The 15,971-nt window shown below is 49.4% G+C and overlaps 1 protein-coding gene across 3 annotated transcripts; it reads left to right on the top strand.

Annotated features, from left to right (window-relative positions):
- The first annotated feature begins 9,575 nt into the window (after window positions 1-9,575).
- Window positions 9,576-15,648, top strand: LOC149436814 (putative N-acetyltransferase camello). Of its 3 annotated transcripts, none has more exons than XM_089661412.1 (2): window positions 9,576-9,709; window positions 13,770-15,648. In XM_089661412.1, exon 2 carries the CDS (start codon window positions 13,776-13,778, stop codon window positions 14,439-14,441), a length of 666 nt encoding a protein of 221 aa, XP_089517538.1. In that variant the 5' UTR covers window positions 9,576-9,709; window positions 13,770-13,775; the 3' UTR covers window positions 14,442-15,648. The 3 variants fall into 3 exon arrangements, with proteins under 3 accessions (XP_089517538.1, XP_089517539.1, XP_089517540.1); XM_089661413.1 differs by having other exon boundaries at window positions 9,585-9,695; XM_089661414.1 differs by lacking the exon at window positions 9,576-9,709 and adding an exon at window positions 11,104-11,353.
- Window positions 15,649-15,971: the final 323 nt, after the last annotated feature.

Genomic DNA, 15,971 nt, shown 5'->3' with positions numbered 1-15,971 from the left:
GTGTCTGATTTGTGTTTTACGAGCAAAATATTCAAGAGCTAGTCAGTGGGATCTTCATTGGAGCACCAGGGGCCTTCTACTCTACAAAGTACAGTACTTCCTGCTGGATGACTATGGCTGGGCAGAATATTTCCTTCTGGACCATCAGAGATTGGGCAATATGGCTTCCACTGGGCAATATAGCTCTACTGGGCCACTAGGGACTGGGTAATATACTTCTACTGCGCCACCATGACTGGGGAGACCGGGCAATATGCTTTCTATTGGGACACCATGTCTTCCCAATATAACTCCTACTGGACCCCCTGAGACCTGGCAATATAGTTCTACTGGGCCACCATGACTGGGGAGACCGGGCAATATGCTTTGTAGTGGGACATCATGTCTTCCCAGTATAATTCCTACTGGACCCCCAGAGACTTGGCAATATAGTTCTACTGGGCCACCATAACTGGGGAGACTGGGCAATATGCTTTCTATTGGGACAGCATGTATTACCAATATAACTTCTACTGGATCCCCAGAGACCTGGCAATATAGTTCTACTGGGCCACCATGACTGGGGTGATCGGGTAATATACTATGTAGTGGGACACCATCTCTTCCCAGTATAATTCCTACTGGACCGCGAGAGACCTGGCAATATAGGTTTACTGGGCCACCATGACTGGCAAGATCGGGCAATATGCTTTCTATTGGGACACCATGTCTTCCCAATATAACTCCTACTGGATCCCCAGAGACCTGGCAATATAGTTCTACTGGGCCACCATGACTGGGGAGACTGGGCAATATGCTTTGTAGTGGGACATCATGTCTTCCCAGTATAATTCCTACTGGACCCCCAGAGACTTGGCAATATAGTTCTACTGGGCCACCTTGACTTGGGAGACTGGGCAATATGCTTTCTATTGGGGCACCATGTCTTTCCAATATAACTTCTACTGGATCCCTGAGACCTGGCCAACTACTGTAGTTCTACTTGGCCACCATGACTGGGCAGTATACAGTATTTCCCACTGGAACACCGTGACTGAGCAATACACGTCCTACCCAACTATCCAAGTACCCAACTATCCAAGACTGGGAAATATGCTTCGATACAGAGAAAAAAATAAAGCTTGGTCAGACTTTACTGGTACAAAACTAGAACAGGCACATATAAGCACAATATCATTTTATTTCATCATAGTGGAAGCCTAGAAATGCAGCACAACATATACCACACACAATACAGGCTTTACGTATTTAGCCAATGTTAATTATTTACCAATATGGCCTTGTGATGGTGGATCCCCTCAAGTTAATGCATTTCTCAACTAACTTCTTCAGGACTGGTTGGGGATCATGAAGGCAGATGGCAAATTAAATATAAAAAATACACTGGTCAAAAAAATGAAAGGAAGACTTTGTAATCAGAGTCTGGCATCAAGTCAGTGACACTCCAGTTTCAGCTGCTTTGGTGTTATTGAAATTAACAACAGGTGCACTAGATGGGCAACACTGAGACAACTCCCAAAACAGGAATTGTTTTACAGGTGGAGGCCATTGACATTTTTTTCCTACTCGTCTTTTCTGACTGTTTCTCACTCGTTTTGCATTTGGCTAGGGTCAGTGTTCCTACTGGTAACATGAGGACATACCTGGACCCTACAGAGGTTGCACAGGCAGTCCAACTCCTCCAGGATGCCACATCAATACGTGCCATTGCCAGAAGGTTTGCTGTGTATCCCAGCACAGTCTCAAGAGCATGGAGGAGATTCCAGGAAACAGGCAGTTCCTCTAGGAGAGCTGGACAGGGCCGTAGAAGGTCCTTATCCCACCAGCAGGACCGGTATCTGCTCCTTTGTGCAAGGAGGACCAGGATGAGCCCTGCCAGAGCCCTACAAAATGACCTCCAGCAGACCACTGGTGTGAATGTCTCTGACCAATCAATCAGAAACAGACTTCATGAGGGTGGCCTGAGGGCCCGACGTCCACTAGTGGGCCCTGTGCTCACTGCCTGGCTACATAGAGCTGGATTGGCATTTGCCACTGAACACCAGAATTGGCAGGTCCACCACTGGCACCCTGTGCTTTTCACAGATGAGAGCAGGTTCCCCCTGAGCACATGTGACAGACGTGAAAGGGTCTGGAGAAGCCGTGGAGAACGTTCTGCTGCCTGTAACATGGTTCAGTATGACCGTTGTGGTGGTGGGTGAGTGATGGTCTGGGGAGGCATAACCATGGAGGGACGCATAGACCTCTACAGGATAGACAATGGCACCCTGACTGCCATTAGGTATCGGGATGAAATCCTTGGACCCGTTGTCAGACCCTACACTGGTGCAGTGGGTCCTGGGTTCCTCCTGGTGCAGTGGGTCCTGGGTTCCTCCTGGTGCAGACTATGCCCGGCCTCAGGTGGGGAGAGTATGCAGGCAGTTCCTGGAGGATGAAGGAATTGATACCATTGAATGGCCCCCACACTCACCTGATCTAAATCCAATAGAACCCCTCTGGGATGTCATGTTTCGGTCCATCTGATGCCGCCAGGTTGTACCTCAGACTGTCCAGGAGCTCAGTGATGTCCTGGTCCAGATCTGGGAGGAAATCCCCCAGGATACCATCCGTGGTCTCATTAGGAGCCTCCCCTGACATTGTCAGGCATGCAGACAAGCACGTGGGGGCCACACAGACTACTGAGGACCATTCTGAGTTGCTGCAATGACATCTCAGCAATATGGACTCGCCTGCTGCATCATTTTTTCAGTTTGATTTTCGGGGTGTCTGTGAATTCAGTCCTCTGTAGGTCGATCATTTTCATTTCCATCAAATGATGGGGCGTCCTTACATTCCTCACCCATCCCCCGTCCATGTCAGTATAGAGATCCAGCAGGAGATTCCTCCCCATTGGATGATGGGTTCCCAGGATCTTCCTTTTCTTTTTGAGCCATGTATGTATTTCACCACCTCGCTCTCCCGGATGGTCATCACCTCAGAACTTCTAGGGCTCAACTCCTTCCACCTATTCACGTTGCGCCCCAGATTCAGGCTTCCTCAGTAGTGCCTACTGAGTGGGGTGGTGGGCCATGTAACAAAGTATACATTATATGCTGGCTTGTTTCTGACATTTTGTAAGTGTTTTTTTTTTTTAGGGCGCTAATAAATTGTTTTATAAAGAGGGAGCACTATGGTTCCACGTTTCTGGTTTCCATAATACGTATTCTATGAGAGATGAAGGAGTGTAGACTGAGGCGGTGCCGGGAGAGGAGCTGGAGGAAGACCACAGAGGGTGGACACAAGTCTGTCCACATGCTGAGCGCATAATGACCTACTGATGACGTCATAAAGTGAGGGGAGCAGGTTTATCACCCAATGGTGGTGACGCGGTTGGCACTGTAGAAGACACTCTGCACTGCGGTGTTATAAGAGACATTTTCATGGGACTTTACTTATTGTTTCTGATACATTTTTATATATTAGTTATCACTTGTGGCCCTTCAGTAGATGGGAGCCATAGAAGAGCCAACCCAACAAAGTCATTCCTATGTGTAGCCTGTGTGGTCTGCTAGACGGCGGTCACAACTGTCACTTACCCCCCCTCTAAATGAGGTGACTTACCCCCCCTCTAAATGAGGTCACTTACCCCCCCTCTAAATGAGGTGACTTACCCCCCTCCCTCTAAATGAGGTGACTTACCCCCCCTAAATGAGGTGACTTACCCCCCCTCTAAATGAGGTCACTTACCCCCCCTCTAAATGAGGTGACTTACCCCCCCTCCCTCTAAATGAGGTGACTTACCCCCCCCCCCCTAAATGAGGCGACTTACCCCTCCCTCTAAATGAGGTGACTTACCCCCCCAAAATGAGGCGACTTATCCCCCCCCTCTAAATGAGGCAACTTACCCCCCCTCTAAATGAGGTCACTTACCCCCCCTCCCTCTAAATGAGGTGACTTACCCCCCCCTCTAAATGAGGCAACTTACCCCCCCTCCCTCTAAATGAGGTCACTTACCCCCCTTCTAAATGAGGCGACTTACCCCCCCTCTAAATGAGGTGACTTACCCCCCCCTCTAAATGAGGTGACTTACCTCCCCCCTAAATGAGGCGACTTACCCCCCCTCTAAATGAGGTCACTTACCCCCCTCCCTCTAAATGAGGTGACTTACCCCCCCTAAATGAGGTGACTTACCCCCCCCTCTAAATGAGGCAACCCACACCCCCTCCCTCTAAATGAGGTGACTTACCCCCCTCTAAATGAGGCGACTTACCCCCCCTCTAAATGAGGTCACTTACCCCCCCTCCCTCTAAATCAGGTGACTTACCCCCCCTCTAAATGAGGCAACTTACCCCCCCTCTAAATGAGGTGACTTACCCCCCCTCTAAATGAGGTGACTTACCTCCCCCCTCTAAATGAGGCGACTTACCCCTCCTCTAAATGAGGCGACTTACCCCCCCTCTAAATGAGGTGACTTACCCCCCTCCCTCTAAATGAGGTGACTTACCCCCCCAAATGAGGCGACTTACCTCCCCCCTCTAAATGAGGCGACTTACCCCCCCTCTAAATGAGGTGACTTACCCCCTCTAAATAAGCCGACTTACCCTCCCTCTAAATGAGGTGACTTACCCCCCTCTAAATGAGGCGACTTACCCCCCCTCTAAATGAGGTGACTTACCCCCCTCCCTCTAAATGAGGTGACTTACCCCCCCACTAAATGAGGTGACTTACCTCCCCCCTCTAAATGAGGCGACTTACCCCCCCTCTAAATGAGGTGACTTACCCCCCCTCTAAATAAGCCGACTTACCCTCCCTCTAAATGAGGTGACTTACCCCCCTCTAAATGAGGCGACTTACCCCCCCTCTAAATGAGGTGACTTACCCCCCTCCCTCTAAATGAGGTGACTTACCCCCCACTAAATGAGGTGACTTACCTCCCCCCTCTAAATGAGGTGACTTACCTCCCCCCTCTAAATGAGGTGACTTACCCCCCCTCTAAATGAGGCGACTTACCCCCCCTCTAAATGAGGTGACTTACCCCCCTCCCTCTAAATGAGGTGACTTACCCCCCCTCTAAATGAGGCGACTTACCTCCCCCCTCTAAATGAGGCGACTTACCCCCCCGCCTCTAAATGAGATGCTCAAGGGGCCCTCAAAACATCTGACGTTCATGTAGCCTAGCGTAGCTCAGAACCCACCCCAGCGTAGGCCTCTCATGTGACCCAACAAGTTAACTGGAGAACTTGGAGGAAAGGTCCATCAACACCTGCCTACCCCTCCCTACAAGATGGCACCCAACGGTGGGCTCCGCCTCCCGACACACGGTTTAAGGTTGAGCTACTTCTCCAATTTCAATGAGTGTCAGTGCGTCCCCCTGTAAGCGTCTGCACCCTCATGCACTTTGTTTGACACTCTGTTGCCTATTAGGGCTGATGCACCCGTACAGTGGAAGCATGCTGCGTGTTTTGGTCCGCGGGATGTCTTGGTGCTGCATAAAGCTGCCCCTAGACCTGAATGGGGGAGGGCGGATGCATAAAGTGGCGCATGAGCGAGAGTGCACCCCCTGCATACGGGACATCACGTCTGTGAGCACGCTGCACTTTCCACAAGTGGTGGGGCAGAGCCGTGTCCAGCCGCCTTCACCCATTCATGTCTATGGGCGGCTGTACGTAGAACCAGGACATCTCAGAAATATGCAGCGTGTTTACTCTGTACCGGTGACTGTGCCCATCTGCACGAAGTCATAGTTTTCCAAATGGTAAGAAGTGACTAAAAGACGAATTATTGGCAAAACATTTTTTTTTCCCATTTTGGATAGAGTAAGTGAGGGGAACATTCCCTGTCAGGTTTTTCTGCCATCTGTCCCACATGGAAGAAAAATATGTTTTAGATATATTTTTAAAATATTCTTCCCAAATATATTGACATGTATTTGAAATACTACAATTTCGGCCGTATTCAATATATTTAAATAAATAAATAAATATATGTATATATATACTGCATGTTGAAATGGATTTTTTATATATTACAAAATATAAGAAAAATATTTTTAAACATACTGTATGTCTTTAAAAAGACATTTAATCTACATTTTTGGAAAGCATTTACAAATATATGTAAAAATATGCTAACATTACTTTTTTATATGTTAAAAAAAATCTGAAGAATATGTTTAAAAAATATATATTTTTAAAAATATTTTTCATACACTTTGTAATATATAAAAAACACTTTTCAACATACAATATATATATATTACACACACATATATAAAATTAAATATATTTTTAAATATATTGAATACGGCCAAAATTGTAGTATTTCAAATATATGTCAGTATATTTGTGAAAAATATATTTAAAATGTATTTTTCTTCCATGTGGGGTGTCCCCATTGGGGAGATTTCCTTTCACTTCCTGTCCCATAGCCACAATAGGAAGTGAGAGGAAAGCTCTCCAAAGTGAGGGAATCCCGGGTTGTCACCAGAACTGGAGTCCCCATTGGAAGATTTCCCCTCTATTCCTGTTCCAGAAACAACCCAAAATTTGGGTGATAAAGAGGACAAATAGGGTGAATCTCCCTAACGGGGGCACAGACAGCAATAAAAACCTGACAGGGTGTCTAATCCCTCTCCAGTCCATCCAAAAAAAGTTTTTCCTCTAGTTACAGTAAGGACCAGCGATGTACCGGTACCGCTGGACTTTGATTGGTGATACCGGGATGATGTCTGCAGCTGTAGTCATCATCCCAGCATTGGTTTTCTCTGTAAAAGCGATCCTAGTGGCAAATTAGCTGCTGGATTGCCTTTACAAGCAGCAGGAGGGGAGGTCCCTCCCGCCGCTCTCCACAGCCCTCCTGTCCCACCAGGAGGTCTGAGTGTTCAGCTGGAGGTTCCGCCGGCTGACCATAGAGCTGATCAGAATGGCTCCGATAATCCCTATGGCATGGGTGCTCAACCTGTGGCCCTCCAGCTGTTGCGGAACCAGGGGCGGACTGACCATTTGGAAACTCGGGCACTGCCCGAGGGCCCGGGGTCAGTAGGGGGCCCCATGAGATGCTCCTGGTACCTTTTTCATAGGCTTTTTTGAGTTTGGGCAAGGACACAGGGGCCCCGTGATCCCCTATTGCCCGGGGGCCCATGAGTTGTCAGTCCGCCCCTGTGCGGAACTACAAGTCCCAGTGGGGTTCCCCGCTGACAGCTGAATGGAAAAAGAATTGTCGGCATTGCCCACAATTAAAACATTTTTTTTCCATCCATACCAAGCCCTTTAGGTCTACTATGAATTTTTAGGGGAACCCCCACACCAAAATTTCAATGGTGTGGGGTCCCCCCCAAAATCCATACCAGACCCTTATCTAAGCATGCAGTCCAGCAGGTCAGGAAAGGGGGGGGCAAGTGACCCCCCTAAAACCATACCAGGCCACATGCCCTCCACAGGGGGGGTGCTTTGGGATGGGGGCTCCCCCTCCAGAGCACCTTGTCCCCATGTCGATGAGGACAAGGGCCTCTCCCCCACAACCCTGGCTGGTGGTTGTTGGGGTCTGCCGGTGGGGTGCTTATCGGAATCTGGAAGCCCCCTTTAACAAGGGGACCCCCCCATGTGAATGAGTATGGGGTACATGGTACCGCTACCCATTCACAAAACAATAAATAAAATGTAGTGTAAAAAAAGACAGAAGACAAGTCCTTTAATAAAAGCAAAAATTAAAAAATGTCCCCCGAAGTAGATCCGACGTCAATCCCGATGCCCGGCGCCGCCGCTACCGCCGAAGAAAGAGAAAGAACGCTCCGTTCACGACGCTGGCTCCCGCCATCTGACAGCTGCGCCCCCCGATCACAGTAAATATTTTCATGATGTCACAAACCCCGCCCCCTTGTGACGTCATCCTATGCTGTGATTGGCCGAAGCATTGCACCCGCTCTGCGGTCAGGTGTATTGCTTTGGCCACTCAGAATGCTCTGTCAGGGGGCAGTGCATTGTGGGGCGCGGCGGGCGAACAGCGGGTGCCCGTTCCATTCATGTGTTCCCCGAACATTCAGCCCATCAGCAGTTGTAGAAGAATTCTGTGTCCGGCCCGTCTGTTCCGGAACCTTCATAAACAGGAGTTCCAGCAAACCCGACCCTTCCGCGTGGGGGAGGAATGTGAGAATTGGCGCGGGGCTCGAGTGGTTAAAACGCACGATAAACGTGTCAAAATGTGCGACTGAAATACGTACGAACGCCCGGAAAACAGAAATGAGCTACTGTGGCGCGTGCCGGGCACCTATTGAAATGAAGAGGCGGGCCCATGACATGGGAAAAACGCGCCTTCGCGATACGCGAGGGGTGAACCTAGTGAGATGGCGCTGGGATCGCTCTTCAGACAGCATTGTATCGCCTCCTCGCCGCCTGCGGTAACCTCCTTGGACCTCCATACTGGCACCCCGAAACCGCTTCCATTCACTGGTATGGGTCACATCCAGAGGGCACTATCAGGGGGGGCCAGGGGCAGACTGACAACTCATGGGGCCCCCGGGCAATAGGGGATTATGGGGCCCCTGTGTTCTTGCCCAAACTCAAAAAAGCCTATGAAAAAGGTACCAGGGGCATGTCATGGGGCCCCCTACTGACCCCGGGCCCTCAGGCACTGCCCGAGTTTCCAAATAGTCAGTCTGCCCCTGGGGGGGCATAATTGTGTACACCCCATAGCAGTCCTGGGGCGGTAAAGTCACGGCTCAGCTACAGGGGTTTACCACCCCTCCCCATTCCCAAACGATCCAGCGCTCACTGATCTCAGCGGGGGGTTCAGATGACCGTTCAGTCGCGTTTAGCGAACGTCCCGCAAAATTTTACCCCGGACAGCTTGGCCTGGAGACTTCCTATTCACTTCTATGGACAGGCTGTGTCCCTGAGCTGCAGAGAGTCTTGTGCAAATACTGGGGCAGCCCCACAGGATCAAGGGCAGGGATGGGGGAGGGGCAGGGATGAGGGGGGAGGGGCAGGGATCATTAGATGTCCACTACAAACTGAACTTCTATTATCTGCACATAAGAAGTCTGGCTACACTCTCCTACTGTGCGCCGACATAGACAGCAGCGCCCCCTGCCGTCCGACTGTATTACAGCTCCCGTCTACCAGTGTCTGACCGTCTACCAGCGCCCCCTGCCGTCCGACTGTATTACAGCTCCCGTCTACCAGTGTCTGACCGTCTACCAGCGCCCCCTGCCGTCCGACTGTATTACGGCGCCCGGCTCCGACCGTCTACCAGCGCCCCCTGCCGTCCGACTGTATTACAGCTCCCGTCTACCAGTGTCTGACCGTCTACCAGCGCCCCCTGCCGTCCGACTGTATTACGGCGCCCGGCTCCGACCGTCTACCAGCGCCCCCTGCCGTCCGACTGTATTACAGCTCCCGTCTACCAGTGTCTGACCGTCTACCAGCGCCCCCTGCCTTCCGACTGTATTACGGCGCCCGGCTCCGACCGTCTACCAGCGCCCCCTGCCGTCCGACTGTATTACGGCACCCGGCTCTATAGAGCGCTGACCGTCTACCAGCGCCCCCTGCTGCTCAGGGCTTACACATCGAAGCTTCCTCCAGCGGCCATGTTTCCGGAGACCTGCTGGTCTTCAGCAAAATGGCGTCTTTATTGTTTATTTTGTTATTTAGCTCTAGTTTAGAGAGAGCTGGCAGCCGGTGACGTGTAAATCCTGCGTCTGGGGACACAGAAGGGGGCAGGTGAGAGGCTGGAGGTGAATATACAGCGATGGGGTCCTCACTACACCATGGTGGGGGAGGGGATGACAGGACTGGGGTCATGTCATTGTTTTAGTGTACAGGGGACACCCTTGTTATTATTATGGGTTATCATTGGTATTATTATCATGATATCAGCTCTGTGCAGCCTCCATGGCGTCCTGTGGGGGGTATATGAGTTCTGGATTCATATCAGTGGCAGTTATTCATGTGATTTGACTGTTTTTTGCTATCAGACAATGGAGTCCGGCCCTGTCCTGCCTTTCCTTCCCTTCCCTGTCCTGTCCTGCCTTTCCTTCCCTGTCCTGCCTTTCCTTCCCTTCCCTGTCCTGCCTTTCCTTGTCCTTCTCTCCTGTCCTGTCCACTCTTTCTATTTGCACTAACATACAATTATCGGGGTCTGTCCCCTTCTTCGGGGTCTGAGCCGTACTACTTCACAAAGTGCTAGCAGAATGTTAAAGAAAACAATCTCTGAGTGGGGGGGGCAGGGAAACAATCTCTGAGTGGGGGGGGGGCAGGGAAACAATCTCTGAGTGGGGGGGCGCAGGGGCAGGGAAACAATCTCTGAGTGGGGGGGGGGGCAGGGAAATAATCTCTGAGTGGGGGGGAGGGACAAGGAAACAATCTCTGAGTGGGGGGAAGGGGGCAGGGAAACAACCTCTGAGTGGGGGGGGCAGGGAAACAATCTCTGAGTGGGGGGGGGGGGGCAGGGAAACAATCTCTGAGTGGGGGGGGGGGCAGGGAAACAATCTCTGAGTGGGGGGGGGGCAGGGAAACAATCTCTGAGTGGGGGGGAGGGGAGACAGGGAAACAATCTCTGAGTGGCTGTCAGTGACACCGCGGTCTTTGTGCGGCACGCTCCCAGGGTACTATGTGGCCCCGCAGAAGGAGGGCCGGTTCTGTGAGCCGCATACTTGTGTGACGTCGGTGTGAAGGGTTCGTCTCTCGCTGGTTCGTCTCTCGCTGGTTCGTCCCTCGCTGGTGCGTCTGCGATGTCCGTCTGCGTAAGTCGCGTGTATTTGCGAAAGGACTTTTAATGCGGAGGCCTCGTGGTATGAGATCCCTCAGGGAGAGATCATATCTCTGTTCTGTTTCCTTTGGATAACTATTCTATATATTTCTATTTGATACAAAACATAACGGGCTCAATTTGGACATGGGATTCCTCACTCATTATCCAACAGTTTTACCACCCCCCTCTGTGACTGTTGTCCCATCCCCCCCCAGTCTTTGCTTGTGCTCTGTCTTCTCTCTAGTCTAATCCTAGTTTTAGAACCATTGCTGTGTACATTGGTTTGTGAAGTAGTATGGCTCAGACCCTGAAGAAGGGGACAGACCCCGAAAGCTTGTCCCAAAAATTGTATGTTAGTGCAAATAAAAAAAGTGTCCCAGACAGGACCGGACTCCATTGTTTCTGCAGCAAGTGCACTAATACGGCTACAATCACCTTTTTGCTATCAGGAGACCCCAAAAATCTGCCTCCTGTGATCCTCCTATGATGTTACTCTTGAGACATCTCCTCCGTGTGCCCCCCTGAAGCTAGTTTCACTTTGCTATTGGACTTCAGATCGAAATTCTTTCATCTGCCCACCCCTTGTCCAGTGAGAATGCTCTTCTGAGATGCTGGGGCACTCTCATTGGTGAGTTGTGGGGGGCGGGGCATTCTGTATTAAAGCGGACCTGTCCTGGGTTTATTTGCACGCCAACGGAGCTCATACATATACAAAAAAGGGCTTTTTTTCCTGCTACAACCCCCTCTTTCTATATACGGATATGATATCCTCCTACATAGAGCAGAAGACTCGCTGGCCTCATGAAGTTCCTCACCCTTTGCTGCCTCTAGCGACATGACCAAGTGTATGTCCAGGTCCTACCAGGCAGGGATCTGTGGCAGTTTAATAAACTGAAAACTGCCGCCATCCCTTTGTTAACCCCTTCCATACCGTGCAATTTTACCCCCTTCCTGCCCAGGCCATTTTTCAGGTCTCAGCGCTCTCACACTTTGAATGACAATTGCGCGGTCATACAACATTGTACCCAAACTAAAACTTTATCATTTTCTTCAGACAGCTAGATATTTCTTTTGGTGGTATTTAATCACCGCTGGGGTTTTTATTTTTTGCTAAATTAACAAAAAAAGACCAAAAATTTTGAAAAAAAAAAAGTTTTTCTTTGTTTCTGTTATAAAGGTTTGCAAATAAATAATTGTTCTTCATAAATTTAGGCCGAGATGTATTCTGCTACATGTCTTTGGGGAAAATAACCCAAATTAGGATGTATTATTTAGTTTGTAGGAAAGTTATAGAGTTCACAAACTATGGGATAGATCTGAATATTGATCAATCCTGAAGTACTGACAGCCAATCTAATTTCTTGAGGTCCAAGAATGTCAGAATAGTACAGATATCCCCCAAATGTCAGAACGGTACAGATATCCCCCAAATGTCAGGACAGTACAGATATCCCCCAAATGTCAGGACAGTACAGATATCCCCCAAATGTCAGGACGGTACAGATATCCCCCAAATGACAGGACAGATATCCCCCAAATGTCAGGACAGGACAGATATCCCCCAAATGACAGGACAGATATCCCCCAAATGTCAGGACAGGACAGATATCCCCCAAATGTCAGGACAGGACAGATATCCCCCAAATGTCAGGAGGGTACAGATATCCCCCAAATGTCAGGAGGGTACAGATATCCCCCAAATGTCAGGATGGTACAGACATCCCCCAAATGACCCCTTTTTGCAGAGTAGACAGTCCGACGTACTTCATAAGAGGCATGGCGAGTTTTTTGAAGTTGTATTTTTTTTTGTCATAATTTTTCGGAAAATGAAAAAATAAAAAAAATTATTTTCACTATTTTTTTTTTTACATCCTGTCACCAGTGCAGTACAGCGTCATCATATAACTGGTATGGCGGTGAACAGCGACACTGACTGGTGACAGTAGGAAAAAAAAATATATATATATTTTTATTATTATTATGATTTTTTTAAGATTTTTTTAAGATTTTTTTTTCATATTTCACTATGACCAAAGTAGTACAATGTTACCATAGTAACATCGTACTACTTTGGGGAAGTGATCAGTATTTTTTTTTTTTTTTTACACAATTTGCTTATAGCAAAGAATTACTTTGTTATAAGCAAGCATTTACCAGAATGACATCGATTCATTCAGCTTTTTTTTTTTTGTGCTTAGCTGTGATTTGGTCACAGCTAATCACATGACATGTGCATGTGACCTGCTGTGACCATTCACAGCTAGGCACTAGTATACAATGGATGGCATGAATGAAGCCATCCATTGTATACAACTGTCGTGACCTGCTGTGATTGGTCACAGCAGGTCACATGGTATCGGCAACGGGGCCAATACTCAGATCTGTCATCGGCCGTGTCCGAGGTACACATCCGGTGACAGATCGCGTCGCTCTGCAGGAGCGCAATCTGGCGCGTGTGCGGGAGGATGCCATATGGCGCACACCCAGAACGCTGATGACATTTGCCGCCCGCCATTCGGCCATAGGGCGGGTGGCAAATGGTTAATAGCAGCAGCTCTTCATGGTTCCTTCCATTTTTAGACAGCAGAAGACCATCGCTGGCCTCATGAAGTTCCTGACCTTTTGCTGCCTCTAGTTTAGGGCGATGTGACCAAGTGTATGTCCAGGTCCAGGTCTGCGGCAGTTTCCTATCCTGAAAACGGCCGCCATCCCTTCATTAATAGCAGCAGCTCTGCATGGTACTCTCCTATATACGGCAGAAGACCATCGCTGGCCTCATGAAGTTCCTCACCCTTTGCTGCCTCTAGTTTAGGGCGATGTGACCTAAGGTAGGAGCAGACCCTGAATCCGTTTCTAATTCATCCTCAAACATAAGCTGGCACGGGTGGCGCACTATCTGCTTAGTTACTGTGGTGGGCGCCACAAATGCCAGTTTACTGCGCCATTAAAATGTACGCCACTGTTATCCCCCCCCATAGGGTTTATGGTTGAGACTTTATTAAGACGCAGGTCTAACATTCTTCTCTGTTTCCACCCTCTATCAGGCAGACATGGCGGAGTATAAAATCCGGGACTACCGAGATTCGGACTATGAGGTGGTTCGGGAGCTCATCTCTCACGGCATGAGCGAATACGTTCCCAGCGTCTGCACCCATGTCCTCAAACTTCCCTGGGTCCTCTTCGTCCTGACCTGCGTCTTTCTCATGCTGCTCTGCAGCTCCAAATCCTTCATCTTACCCTTCATGGCCGTCACCCTGCTGCTGGCGTTGGGCCGCCAAGTCCTCGGCTACTGCTGGTCCTTGTACATAGACCACTGCCTGCAAGAGGACCTGCAGGACATCCGGAAGACCTACATGGAGGGTGAGGGCTCCCACTTCTGGGTGGTAGACGCTGAGGACAGTATCGTAGGGACAGTTGCCGCGTTGCCTTCAGAGGAGAACGTCAAGGAGTTGCTCCTGAAGAGAATGTCGGTGAGAAAAGACTTCAGAGGGCTCGGGATTGCCAAAGCCTTGTCACGGGAGGTTATCAGCTTTGCCAGGCAAAGAGGCTACAAGGCCGTCGTCCTCAACACGATGGTGGTCCAGGTGGAGGCCAAGAAGATGTATGAGAGCGTAGGCTTCAAAAAATACCTGGAATACGTCATGCCCACCTTATATGGGAAGCTGATTAACTTCAAAATCTCCAAGTATCGCTATGACATCTTCCCAGCCAGCTAGAGACCAAGGGATGACCAAGGACTATTCTTACCCGTAACTCAGGGGACCGGCAACCGCTACGATCACAGTCTTACCAACCGCTACGATCACAGTCTTACCAACCCCAGGCAGTTGGTCACCATGCCAGGGTTTGACTCATGGACCATATTGTCCTTGCTTGCCAGATTATTAAGTAGATCGGTCATATCTCCGGGACACCCAACAAGTAAAAGGGCTGCCAAGGCTCACGTATTCCTTATCTCTCTACTCATTCCAGGTCAGCGACTCAGGAAGCATTGAAGTCAAATGATCTGACAGCCAGGGAACTAGCATTCTCAAAACCGGTCCTGCGATGGCAGCTCCCATTCATTTCTTATAACGGTCTAGCTTTCATTTTTCAAAAGAAGTTAAAGTGAAATTTCAGCCTAACCAATATTAAAATGCCCCCCCCCCGCACTCCTAACTAGCCTGTGCGGGAAAGACAAATTTACTTAATTTTCTGCTGCTCCGGTCTGGTCACATGATCCGGATCCCCTGCAGCTGCTGAGGAGCGGAGGGAGCGCCGACAACAGCTGGGACATGGGAGCCTATGGTTACCGGCTCCCCTGCAGCCTCTGCTTACTGACATGGGAGATCATGTGACAAAACTGGAGAGGGCTAAACTTAGGAAAGTATATACAGAGAGCAGCTATACCTGCCTCTCCCCTCTGCTTCCCATTCACAGAAGCCTTTGTATTAGGTGAATAAGTTCACCTAATACAAAGGCTTCTGCGAATGGGCAGAAGGAGGGTAGGGGAGGTGCGGGTATAGTCCCAAGAGTAACAAAAACCATCCTGTATATCTCAACTTCTAGTTCTGGTGCTGGAGATCCAGCAACCCCCCCCCCCACACTATGGCGCCCCCCACTACTGTGTGCTAGGTCAGTTGGGGGTGCACTTCACACTGTTGGAGGGTGTGACAGAACCCACATCTGGAGATGAGAGCAGATGTTTGTAAATTCTGTGCTCCGGGGGTGTCCCATTAAAAGTTTAAGTGAAGATATGGCAGGCAGGGACAACATGATCCAGACTGCAGGGACATCCGGCACGGTTCTTTTCTCTGAATTTTGCTACTCCTCTGAATGTTTCCACTATGACGTCTCTCCATAACTAGCTGTATATAGAGATATATCTTTGCTTCCTTTTTTTTTTAAGATGCCTCTATTCTGTGATTAAAAACTTTGAACATGCCGTGTCTGATACGTGTGCTCAGTGTGGAGAAAAGATCTGCCAATTTGGCATCGATCCCTTGCTCATCGATCAGTCCTGACTGTCTGATGTCCTCCCCACAGTCCTGTGGTCAGCCGTACACATCAGGGCTGCGAATATCTCAGTGAGGATACAAAGATAAATCGATGAGTGTAAGAACAGTCGCAGCGATCCGAGTTGGTCCATTTGTCTGGATCAATCATTCTCTGCAGATAATCGCATTTGAGAATATCAGATACACACGTTACTATGACTAAATCCTTCTCTGAGATTTACCTGCACCCCGTGTCCTGATCACCTCTCT

Source organism: Staurois parvus, unplaced genomic scaffold (assembly GCF_062004578.1).
Source record: "Staurois parvus isolate SC_StPar_1 unplaced genomic scaffold, SC_StPar_1.0 ptg001335l, whole genome shotgun sequence".
Taxonomy (NCBI): Eukaryota; Metazoa; Chordata; class Amphibia; order Anura; family Ranidae; genus Staurois; species Staurois parvus.
This window is presented reverse-complemented; position numbering and strand designations above follow the sequence as displayed.

Coding starts and splice junctions, on each gene's coding strand:
- LOC149436814 (XM_089661412.1), top strand. CDS start 13,776: ATGGCGGAGTATAAAATCCGGGACTACCGAGATTCGGACTATGAGGTG.